This window comes from Polyodon spathula, chromosome 23, assembly GCF_017654505.1.
Source record: "Polyodon spathula isolate WHYD16114869_AA chromosome 23, ASM1765450v1, whole genome shotgun sequence".
Lineage (NCBI taxonomy): Eukaryota > Metazoa > Chordata > Actinopteri > Acipenseriformes > Polyodontidae > Polyodon > Polyodon spathula.
The window spans coordinates 19,723,546-19,736,558 of record NC_054556.1 but is presented as its reverse complement, the minus strand read 5'-3'; the positions used below and the strand labels follow the sequence as shown (position 1 = coordinate 19,736,558).

Genomic DNA, 13,013 nt, shown 5'->3' with positions numbered 1-13,013 from the left:
TTACAGAACTGTTTCAATAAGCGCGTATTGTAGGAGATCAGTCTGTCTATTTTAATAATCTTAATGGTGGTGGATAGCGCAGATTCCAGTCTTAGCCAGATATCTGCCTAAGGCTGATTTTTTTTTTTGTATTCAGTGTTTCGTGTAAGATTGAAAAGTACGACCAGTAATCTTACAGTACAGAAGTGCTTCACTTTTGGCCTGTTTATAACAACTTGAAGATACATGTTGATGTGCTTCTACCAATAGATTGGCCTGTTTGACCTGGAAGTGAACTGCTTGACGAAGATCCTGTTCGGCGCGCTGGTGGTGGTCTCTCTGGTCATGGTGGCCCTGCAGCACTTTGCTGGACGTTGGTATCTCCAGATCCTTCGCTTCATTCTCCTCTTCTCAAACATTGTTCCCATCAGGTGAATTTTTGGTGTGATCTTCTTAATAAAAATGGCAACACTCACACTAGTATTTTCTCATAGATTATACTAACAATTTTGGGATGTGTATTTGAAAAACGCTTAAACAAAGATTTTATTGGAACAACGGAAAAGTGCCTACTCAGAACTGATCAATAGACATGCAAGTCAGAATAGATATGGTTGTTTGGTAATTTGGAGGTGAGATGCAGTTTGCAGCCTCTGATTCAGCACAGCTCAGAAGTGTCTGCCGTTGGTTTTTACAAGCGTGATATATAGCTCTTCTAATGGGCATGAACAGAGTGAGCGCACTCCCTTCAGCTTTCCACTGAGCTTCCACCGCCAGACTGTCAGAGCCCATTACCAGTGCTATGTCTGTCACAGAAAAGACATTCATTCTACCAGCAAGGCTGACATCTGTGTCATTCACAATTTCCATGGGTGATAAACTGAACAATACAAATTGTTCAATTATTTTAAGACTTGCTCACTGATATTACCTAGCTGTCATATTGAAGGACTTTTAAGAGCAACTGTGTGTGGGTGTGAAATACCAGTATGCTTCACCTAATCTATTTTGTTAAATTCACTTTGTGTCATTTTGTGTTTCAGTCGTCACATCCTGGTGGTGACTTTAGAATTGTAATGTGGTCTCAGCAGAGTTCTCAAACACGTCTAATCTCTTAGTACAGCTGGTACACCAAAGTGTAACCATTAACCAGTCCCCCTGAAACAGGAGGACACTTTAATGGTTCCACCCTGGAATACTATGTGTACATGGAGGTTAGACTTGATTCCGAGAGCTCTATTGAGCTCTGAGTTTAAAAACTCCCTAGGATCTGATAACTGAAACAGAAAATTATATGACTAGACAAGAAGAAAACATTATTCAGATGACTCGGATATTTATACCTATAACAAGTTGCTCTTTAAGTTACAGTAGAATTGTATTATCTGTGTTTGTGTCTGTTAATGAGATTCTTTTCTTTTTTTTTATGATAAATGTTTAAGAACCCGCTAATATACATACGTTTTGCCTCAGTATAGTTCATTCTGTGCTGTTTTGCATGTTGTGAACCTAGCGCAATGGGACCTGTTTTTTCATGTCTCTGGCCCATCCACTTTATCGCTTGATGCATTCCTGACTTTTGCCTGCAGTTTACGAGTGAACCTGGACATGGGAAAGATGGTCTACAGCTGGATGATCCGTCGGGATTCCAAGATTCCCGGGACCGTGGTGAAAGCCAGCACCATTCCTGAGCAGCTGGGGAGGATTTCCTATCTCCTAACAGATAAAACAGGTAGGAATATTAACACTCCCACTCGCAGCACCCCAGGGAAATGATCACATAGTAATGGCCAAAGGGCTCTTTCGCTTGTCCAAACCCTTGCAGAATAATACCACAGGGGTACCATTAAAATTGGTATGCATGTTTAAGTCAACATAACAGCTACAGCCCGTTACAGTTAAATCACTTTGGTGCATTCTTTATGAGCATGTTGCCTCTTTTCATCAAAGGGCTATTTATAATATACTGTCATATTCCTTAGGTGTTGAGGGAGGAGTGAAAATCGATATCACTAATGAAGTGTATAACAGGATTTTAAAAGGGCTAGCCGGTCCAGCTTGAACAAGCCAGCCTAATGGGTAACAGCCCATGACGGAAGCAATATCCAGTTTATTACATGGCCTGTCAGAGTTCGAGGTAGTGGGAACATTTTTAAAGGTGGTGAGAGCAAGGAAGTCAGGTAATCATGTTTTCAGTTTCACCACAAGGGGGCATATGACAGCTGCAGTTGTGGGAAACCATGGTGCTCTGTGCACTTTGTGTTAAAACAGCAACACGATTACACAGTTGTTCAGTGGGGACTTTACAATGCCAGTATCTACATGGGTACTACCTATGGCCATCTACTTGTTTTGTTTACCACAGGTTTTCAGAAGAGAGGTAAGGCAGTGATAGGGTTTGAATGTAGCTTCACCTATGATATCCCAGTGTCTAATAGAAGAGAGGTAAGGTTTGAATGTGGTTCACCTGTGATACCCCAGTGTCTAATAGAAGAGAGGTAAGGTTTGAAAGGGTTTGAATGTGGTTCACCTGTGATACCCCAGTGTCTAATAGAAGAGAGGTAAGGTTTGAAAGGGTTTGAATGTGGCGTCACCTGTGATATCCCAGTGTCTCACAGAAGGTAGGTAAGGCAGTGAAAGGGTTTGAATGTGGCTTCACCTATGATACCCCAGTGTCTAATAGAAGAGAGGTAAGGTTTGAAAGGGTTTGAATGTGGTTCACCTGTGATACCCCAGTGTCTAAGCCCTGCCATTTCCTGCCGTTCTATTAAAGGATCAAGTGAAGGTTTCTTTGAAGTCTGTAATCGTGCAGCACATTAGGTCATTAGCGATCCCCTAAGGTTAAGCTTAAGGAAGAACTGTTTAACTTATAATTTCTTACTATGGGCTTCATAGATTTAAACCAAAAGAGAGAAAATGATCATTTTGAGTTCTATGTGCTACTGGTGTTAAGCATTCTGTATGGACGATAATAAATACATTTGTGATAAAACGTGGCAATTTAATATTAGGGCATAAAAATAAATTTGGGATATACTAAGTACTGTACAGCTATTAAGATAGAACAACATTTCCACCAGAAACAGGAGAAAGTTGAAATGCATTCAGTTCTTCTGTGTATTCCCCAGTATTGAAAACCACTGTACTGTATCGAAGTATCAGAGTTACATTTTAAAGTCTGTGTAGCTCATGTTTAACTTTTCATTTGTAATGTGTTCTTTTTTTGTAGATTTCACTATATCGCTGAGACATTTTTTCTAATTTGGCTGTTTAAGTATACTACATGATGAAAAGCCAATCGTAGTACTGTATTTAAAAAATATGTATGTATAATCTCCAGTATATTTATTGTATTTGACTATATGCATGTACAGGAATCCTATAGGTTCATGTAAAAATAGTACAGTAAGTTTATAAATTTTTGCATCTCTGCGTATGTTGAAAGTATGTGTTGTTGTTTGCTTGGTTGTCATGTGTAGTTGTCTTTGATAGTTGCAGGGTGTTTTGCATGAGGTTTACCGCTTGGATTTTGACCAAGGCCTATTATCCTTGCAGAGCAGGAACCATTTCAAACGAAGCAATTCCCTGAACCTCATTATCGCGTATAAAACCATGCTTCTGCACGGCCTTATTCCAGTGTCAATGGGATTAACTAACCTGGGGTTCAGATATACTGGGCTCAATTCACTTCATGCCCATAGGACATGAAATGTAAATTTAAAGCATCAAATTATATTTTGTTAGTTTTGTAAAAACAATTTTGGATGTTTGCAATCATTCCACTGGGTTTTTGTTGCAGTAACTTCAGTATTGTGTTGTATGTTTCTGATAAGTCTGGTGGTAAGGTGCTTAGTGGAAGAAAGTGCAAACTGAATAAAACTGATCACTAGACAAAATTCTATGAGGAATATTTTGACAAGAAGTCTTCCATTTCTTCATATTTGTCATAGCATTTTAAATGCTGTTTTAGTTTTCCTACATAAAGCACCATTGAGTGTTAGGGATGATAAATGTGATTGACATTAACCAGTAACGAAAGTGATATTATGACTGTTCAGTTCAATGTGATAATAAGTGCACATTAACAGGCGTGATATTAAGCATATTTGACTTTACTGTTAAGCTTTGAATTTATCCACGGTCTGACTTGATGACCTTTTTGGGTTTATTTTGTTGCTTTATTGGAATTAGAAAGGTTTACAGGTTAAATGTCACTGAACAGAGATCAAAGCCTTTAATCACAGTCCTTTTAGATCCTGATAATATATAGACCTTGTGCTTTCAACCAAGTGTTAAGAATCACACAGGACGCTGGGAATCAGAAGGCATATAAAAACGTTGCCTTGGGTATGTGTTGCTGAGCGTTTTATGCCCACCCTGCTGTGAAAGAAGCAGCTTTTAGCCCTGCTAAGAGCCTGCCAGGTTTTGTGTTCTCTCTCTCACTTGCAGGGTCAGGAAGGGAATGACATCCATGTGCTTTATAGAAGTGTGTATTGCAGGATATGTTTATGTACTGGGCTTGCACAACACATTATAACATCAGCAATGGCCTTGTCAATAGGGTGCACTTTGGGCTTTTAATTAGACATCTTAACAACCATTTAAAAGACTCCTGCATTTTAGCATATGTGGCTCTGTGCTCCTTTTGTCTTGCTTCTCTTCTCCTCGGGTATATTAGACCGTCACGTTTCCAAGATTTTCAGTGACAGTGGTTTGATTTCATATGCACAACAAATCAAAACAGAAGCTATGGGGTGTTCTAATAAATATGCTCACTGCTGTATGTGTATATTAGGAGAAAAAGGAACAATGTAAACAGACCAGTAATCTGGATACCACTCTATCAGAGACAACTTGATAAGAGCAATTTAAGTTGTTATAATGCCGCTACTGTATATTCCTTAAGTGTGGGTAAACTTTGGTCTTGCTTTGCAAAATGGCCAAATGTCTTTGTGCACGTTTTACATACAGTCAACTCTTTTAATCTGAATTTCAAGAAACCCACCCCAAAAAGTGTCTTATCTCTAATTCATATTATCAGGAGTCTAAGCCAAATGCATCCTGTTAGTTTTTATTGGTTACAGTACTGTAAAAAGTGTTATCATTTTAAAAGTACTGTGCATTGTATTGAAATTGCAGTTATACATTGCAAATGAACTGCACTTAAAACCTGCATGCCCAGTTCTGATCACGGGCATTTAAACCACAAAAACAAGGTGTCCACAACATCAGGCTATTGAGCAAATCTGAAATGGTTGACAAAGTGTCAGCGGGAAAATTGAAATCTGCAGCAGGTTCTGTCTCTTATACGGTGATGTGTTTTCCACCGCTTTCAACACCTTCACTTTTATCTGCAAGGATAGTGCCCGTTTTTGCGCTGCTTCATGGAAATGGCATTGATGCGTGAGTCTCTATGGCAACTCGAAAGGCATCACAGGGCCGGCAGACTCAAAACCGCTCTAAAACACAGAACGTAGACGTTGATCTGGATGCAAGTTAATACATTTACACTCAGCTGTCTGAACTAGGGCAATTCGTTTCCCTTCTGAAATAATTTGCCCTAACAGGAAATTTGTGTTAAACGAATTCATATTATAAAAAGTCATTTACAATAAGCGACTGCTAAATTTGTCTGAGTTCATTTTAATCAGAATGTACTGTCTTTAGTAAAAGTAAATGTGTCACTGATCATTAAAGATTGATAAAGCTAACTTGTGTGTGATGTTGTGTAGGGACCCTCACTCAGAACGAGATGGTGTTTAGACGTCTCCACCTGGGGACTGTAGCCTATGGAATGGACTCAATGGACGAGGTGCAAAGCCATGTTTTCAGTGCGTACACACAGGTAAGGCTGACAGTTTCATTGAAACCTGCACCAAAGTTTTAAGCTGATATCCCTTACAAAGAAAGAATGACAGTTGGGCCACATTGGAGCTAGAGGAACCAGATTCAAACCCTGCCGCCAATCTTAGCCCGCTAAGCCACTGAACCAGTCCCATCTGTAGTTCTAAACCTGGGTACCGAAGTGACAAAAGATGAGGTAAAACAAAAAACAAAGTTCTACCCCGGATATAAACTAAAACTGTAAAAGTAAAAGATGATTTTAAAAATAAGACAAACAGGCAAGATAGAGACGGAATTAAAAACATTAAATATCATGTAATATGGCAACATTTAATGATGACCAACTGCCACTGAAAAACACAACCTCCAGCTATCCAGCCCAGATACAGGAAAAATGTTGACTGTCCAGCAAAAACTGGATAGGCAGTACCAATAACACAGGCAAGAAGAGACTGGCAAACTAAATAACCCTAATTGCACACTGACCCGTCAATTTATCTTTCACTGTGGTCAGCCAAATATGATGGATTCAGAAAACGCATGTAAACACAGATTTCTTTGAATAGTGGTAATAACAAAGTTTGCCTGGCAGGCAGTGCTGTAAAAACCAGTGAAGATATTGTTATCCAACCAATTAGCCCTAATTACTCTTCCTGTGTATGCCCTTTGACCCGGAAGGACACCAGAGGTTACTGGAGCAGGAAACAGGATTACCCTGCATCCCGGTTCTGACTCGGACAATTTAATAATTTAACATCATTAGCTCTGGGGATGCAATGCTAAAAATAGCTAGGGAAAATGAAAACCCATTCTGAGAGTTCAGAGTGCTAATAACTTTCATACATCTGTTTTAATTTATGTATTTGCGTAATTTATAGATGGCTGTGTTTTAAAAGGCCCAGCAATAGCTAAACAAGACTGTAGTGGAAGCCTGTGGTTTTAAAAATGAATATAAGTGCTGTTTTAAAAAAACTTTATTTAAATATCTTTCAAAATATCTGGTTATCTATTTTCAATGCCGTTTCACTTACACTGTTTTTGTTACATGGTGTTTGTTTAATTCCCTTTGGTCTGTTGCACAATTGTAAATAGAGCAGCAGTTTAATCACTGAAGTATTGCCTGAAATGAATCTGCTGTTTAAAAATTGAACCTAAAATGTTTTTAATTGCTCTTGTGTTGCACAATTAATTGACTTACAATAATGTAGCTTATAATAGTTTGTGTTTACAGTTCTTTCTGTAAGCTTTGAACGGAATTAACCAGGTTGTTATCCATATAGCTAAGCAACAAGTACATTACCCAATTCAAGGAGGGGATTATTACTAGTAATAGTATTCTGATTATTATTATTAGTAGTATTATGCATATGGACATCACACTTTATTTATGTGGAGACCAAGTGTCCATCCGTCTCTCTGTATGCCACACTTCTCACAGTGGATGTAGTTTGTGGTGATTTACTGTTTCACGACCTAGCTCTTGTATTGTAGATGTATATCATATCAGTTCATTCAGTATTGAGGAGTATACATGTATTTCTTTTCTTAGCCTTCACATGATCTGCCAGCTTCCAGAGCCCCGGCAGCTACGAAAGTGCGTAAAAGCATCAGCAGCCGGGTTCACGATGCGGTGAAAGCCATTGCCCTGTGCCACAACGTCACCCCTGTGTACGAATCCAATGGGGTCACTGACCAGGCTGAAGCAGAGCAGCACTATGAAGATGCCTGCAGGGTCTACCAGGCCTCCAGCCCAGACGAGGTAGGACTGTGTTGGACTGACCATTTAAAAAAAGCCTTTATAAAGGGTTACCATAGTAACAGCTTAGGAAAGTTTAATGCAGCATCGTGAAGGCATGGTAAAGTATAGGTAACCGTTTAAAGCGAAGAGAGGTGTAATAAAGCATTAAGAATGAGAAACCTGCTTAACTTCTGTGTCTGTGTTCTGTGGTAAGCCTTAATATGGGTGTGATCAATTGATTAACAGTGGTCACTGTTTTAAAATTAAATTAGGACCAATCCTGTCATTTAACAGTGCTTTTATTGTTTAGTTTTTAAACCTGTAATGTTCAGATTTATTTATCGTTTTAATGTTTTGCTAGACATTCTGTCTGAGTTCCACAGTCCACTGCAGTGTGATAGCACCCTACAATGCTGGCTTCCTGATTGGTGGATGAAAGTTCTGAAGTTTCTAATTCATTTTACAGATGAGCATGCACTAAAGAGACTCCTGCATACTGTTGGAGAAGTTGGTTTTGTCAAAGTTGCCTTCTTTTAATTGTTTAAACAAGGGACGCATTTAGCTCTCCCAAAATGAAACTCCTGAACACTTTAGCATTTTGTGAAAGCATGTGGTTGTCCGGTACACTCTCAATCAAAAAATAAATGGTACATTTCGACAAAAAATTAATTAAATACGAACAAACTTTAGGAAGGCTTTGTTTATCGTTGTGATGCCAACAGAGCAAATGACTCCTCAGAGTGCGGCGTGCAAACTGTACTGATGCGTCAGTGCTGCCCTCTCCTGGCCATTACAAAGTGTAAGCTCTGGCGACAATTGAGGAAACAATTGAACTGCACTGCAGTAGTGAGGCGTTTTACTGTTTTAATGTTCCTTGTTTTTCAGCTTTTACAGCTTCATCTAGTAAGTTCTGTTTTTGTTTTCAACGCCATTTGAGCCCTTTAGCCCTACGCTCTGTGTTCAGTTTGAAATAGTGAATTTGGTTCAGTTTTTATTGTTACAATTAAGGATTTGAGAAACTTCCATTGAGTCCCCTGTTAGCAGTCTTTAATGGATTGTAATCTGTCCTCGTTGCTCACATCATAAATCCTGAGATTAGCTGGTCGTTCTTCTCTGTGCCTTCTCAAGAGAAATGATGCATGCCTGCTGACATACATGTGAATAGAGAATGGTTGATGGCGAGGAGTGTGTTTATTGTGCTGTGTGATTTCATCGAGGTGATCTGATGGAGTAATTAAAAAACAAGAATCCTCACCAGATCTCCAGGATGAAATGACAGCGTTTGAAACCTCCTAGGTCTACTTGAAAGATTGAAACAGGGCTGAATCTAAATAATTCCTTCTTTTAACTCTGGGCTGGGAGACATCTTTAGCTGCAGAAACTGCAAATTCAAAATCAAGTGCTTTAAAACAGGATGCACCTTTTTAAACGGACTGTGTAATTTCAAAATTAATACAATAACGAATACTAAGCATTCTTAAATGACACCAATACAGAGCGTCTCAGTCTATTCTTTCCAGCAGGATGACGATGTTTAAATGTGTGTGTGTCTATTGTTTTTCAAAATTGTTTACGCAATGTTTTTACTCATATTCGAGATCTACTTATTACGAATCTGAATAAAGATTTGTGTTCGGGTTTAGCCCAATAGGTTACACGACTATAAATTCCTCTGAATGTTCCTCTTCAGCCTGTGTATACCTGGAGGCTAGTAATAAAAAATGAAATAAAGGTATCTTAAGCCTTCTGTAAACGAGTTTCAGATGGAAAGGATTTCAAGATGACAGGGCAGGTATCTCTACTGTTAGCTGGTTTTGCTGGAGGCTGCTAGTGATCAGTCATCATTTAGTGTGACTGGCATTTGAAGGAAAAGACCGTCCTGCAGTATCTTGAGGTGGACTGTGCTATGACATTAACTGGAATGGAGACTCCATGTTTGTCTAAAAAGGCATTCGTCTTCAATGCATTTAAATGGATTGCAGTGCGCCTGGCATGCCGTTCAAAAACTGACTCGGCAGTTTTTTGTTCCTGGCATTCACTTGCACTTCATTTAACGTGCTGTGAACTTAGATGTGGACACAAGCTTCACAAAACCTCCACCACCTTGCAAATTGTATGTGTAAATTTGTATTGCTGTATATTAACACATATTAGCCTTGTCCTTCTTGCCAACATTCAAGCAACTTTTTTGTTTTATTAATTTCCAAGGCATGCCTTTAATGTTTTCTTCTTGTCTCTGACTGTAGATAATTTTCCACGCTATAGTGGGGCATTCACAAAATATGTAAAGACTAGGGGCTGAATAACTCTTATTTCGTGTTTTGAGATCTGGCACCAGTTTAATCTTTTTACAGCGTTTTTGCCGTAGGTGTAACTCCACAGTCAAGCATTGTATGACGATTGTTAGCACTGTAAAAGACTTAGAGACAGTAGAGTTATCATTTCATTTTTCCAAACCCTTGTCATCGTAACTTATTAAATTTGCATTCCTAAAAAAGCATTTCATTTTTTGTAAACATTTAAAAAAAAAAAAAAAGTTTATTTTTTGTACTGTTTGTCAAGCAAGTCGTGAACGTTACACTGCGTAAAAGGGAAACTTAGCACAAAAATCGAACATAGCCAATGCTGGCTACCCAACAACCACAAGGCTGCAATGGGGTTAAATCCAATGACAGAATGACTGGCCAAATGGCACAGTTCCAAAGTACATCACCTTGCTAAGCAGATAAAGAGCCTGATCAAAGAAAATAATTCTCCAAATCCTGTTGTCTCTCTTACGTTAAACATAACTTTTTTTTTCCATACACTGTACTTGTTATATAAACAGAATACTCCACAATAGTCCATGGAGTGCAGTGGCTATTTCATTCATGAGAACTGTGGGGGCTCATTGATTATTCAATTGATTATGCTCACCCTCTTTGAATACCTACACTACATGCATGCTGTATCCTTTGCATGTGAAATAAAGTGGCAAATACTGCATCATTCGTGTCTTTATCGACAAGTTGTTGGCATACCTTTTAAAAAGGAGAGTGGAGGAGAGAGTGTTTTCAAACAGGCTTTGAATCACCTGACCGCTGTCAGGAAATGAATCGCGGCACCTTTGGAAAAGCAGAAGGGCCTCATTGACTGTTCAGTCGTCTTCTACAATCAGTGTGTCGGAAATGCAGTACGTCCCCAGTGTCTTCAAGGCAGATTACAGTGATATCATAAAGTAAGCTTGACATTAGCTAGTGTCTATCGTGAAGACTTCAATGCGTGCGTGTGGAGAGGAGGGGAGCAGGCCAGGCTAATTTGCAGCATGGTCAGTGGGGGTTCAGAGGTCAGAGGCTAGGGGCCGGAGTGGAGAAGACGTTCCTGTGCTTGGAGACGCGTTTTTTTTAGTGTTTAGGCACCGGGTGTCTTAAGGTCAGTGAGATTGTTTTGTCTTTGATGATAATTTAATGCAAGAAACTGTACTTTAAAAAAAAAAAAAAAAAAAAAAAAAATTTAAAAGTGTGACAAGGACATCTGTTGGGCATGAATGCTAAACAGACTGGAATGATAATTTGTAGTTTGAACCCCAGCATGTGTCGCTGTCCTGTTTGAAAAGATCTCATACCAGCTTCCACAATTACAGACGTGTTTTTCTTATCTTGATTGTGGTTGCTTTTTTCCATTTGTTTTGTCAGTAAAGAATAGAGCTAGGGTATAGCCATTCTAAGTCAATTATATGTCAGCAAAGGATTCCTGGAAGCATTTTGAATGATTGCAGACGATTTTTAAATCGATGTTTTTTCGCAGTGTTTTGTGTTGGTTTGAGTGGGGAGCCAATGCTTTTCAATGGGCTTGTTTTGTGTAGTTATAGTATCCCTCTCTCAGGTCCGTCCAGTGGTCGGCCCGATTGTGAGGTACAGATACATATACAGTAGAAGCTGTCCTATCCAGTCCTGTAAGATACGATACACCCCATTAACCATCATTTACACATTCTGCTGCCAGCTGAACACTACTGATGGAATCTGATTGATACACATTTTATTACAAGACTAAAACAATAAATTCAGCTCTTAGCAGGACAGAATGGATGCAGTTACAGATAAAATGAAGGTGCGTTTTGCAATTCAGTTGCACTTTTTACACGCTGTCACTTCCTGTAAAATGAACTGCCCAGTTTATCCATATTCAAGAAAGTAAAGCAAGGGATTCATGATTGCTGAACTGTTAAAAAGCTGAAATGAGATATTTTTATACCTCCAAACCCAGTTTGTGTGCTCGCTTTGTTGTTGTTTTAAACCCTATTTCTCTTGGGTTAACATACTCTTACAGTGTGGATTACTTTGGCTTGGGCTGAGAAGGCACGGTAAGAACAGTTTTTGTAATGCTGCTTTACAATTCTTTGTTTTGCAGTCATTGTCACTGCTTCTCTTTCTGTAGTATACATAGAGTAGCATTCTTTGGAGTTTGACACGCTGATGTACATAAGATTTTAAACAACTACGGCTCGCTCTCTGAGATACACTATTTTCACATATCCATAGTTTTTGGTCCCTTGGAGCCAATGAAATCGGATTGGACGGTTTCAGCTGTGTTTGATGATGAGCTCTCGACCGCACTACAGCGTCATTGCTCAGTGGGATTCTGAGAAGGAGAAGCAGTCGGCTGTTTCTCATGGCAGCCAGCAGGGGTTCACTGGGGGCTGTACGGTGCATTCATTCACACAAACTGAAACCGCAATGGGCATACCTACTGTAGATAGAATAGTTTAGAAGTGTAGCAAAATTCAGCTTGGATAAATCCAATTTTGAATGAGACCCACTTTAGTTTCACAAAGCGATTGCACAAAGTAGGATTTCCTAAGTTTATTTTGGTGCCAGTTCCAGCTTAAAAAAAAAAAAACTGTCTGCATATCAGTTTACCGCCTCTGGCTTTCTTGAAGGGTTAATTAGGCTTACAGTAACTCTCACTAAACCTAAGTGGATCCAGACACATATTTGTAACGCGTCTTAAGGGATCAAGTGAAACTGTGTGCCATAGTTGGTCAAGTAAGGAAGAAAATGGGGAATGTCAGTCATAAACGTTTTTTTATTGATATCGTAGGTATCTTCCTAATCAAGTACAAGCTAAAATAAACATACAATGACTGATGAATTATTCAATTATTCAAGATTAAAGGAAATAAAAATATATGTATATATGATCTTATCTTTAAACATAACTAGTTAAATTGCTAATCAGAAAAATCCTGTGCGAACGTGTGCTTGTCTGTGCCATGTTCACATGTCTTGACAGCTGTGTACTGATTTAAATGGTGGCTCTGACATTTTTAGAATCTGGTTATACGAGTTGAATTCAGATTACAAGATGTAGTTTTTGGATTTGATATTGTAATGCTCACCACAGAGGTCCTGGTTTTCGCTATTAGATTTGACTTCAATATATCTGTCATCATTAATGGATCCATGATTGA

The 13,013-nt window shown here is 38.9% G+C and overlaps 1 protein-coding gene across 1 annotated transcript in view; it reads left to right on the top strand.

Annotated features, from left to right (window-relative positions):
- Window positions 1–13,013, top strand: part of LOC121298014 (probable phospholipid-transporting ATPase IIA) — a 51,594-nt gene that overhangs the window by 18,548 nt on the left and 20,033 nt on the right. Inside the window, exons 11-14 of the mRNA XM_041224698.1 lie at window positions 250–410; window positions 1,569–1,711; window positions 5,712–5,824; window positions 7,373–7,582. Of these exons, the coding sequence (XP_041080632.1) occupies window positions 250–410; window positions 1,569–1,711; window positions 5,712–5,824; window positions 7,373–7,582 (627 nt within the window). The remainder of the gene's footprint in view (window positions 1–249; window positions 411–1,568; window positions 1,712–5,711; window positions 5,825–7,372; window positions 7,583–13,013) is intronic.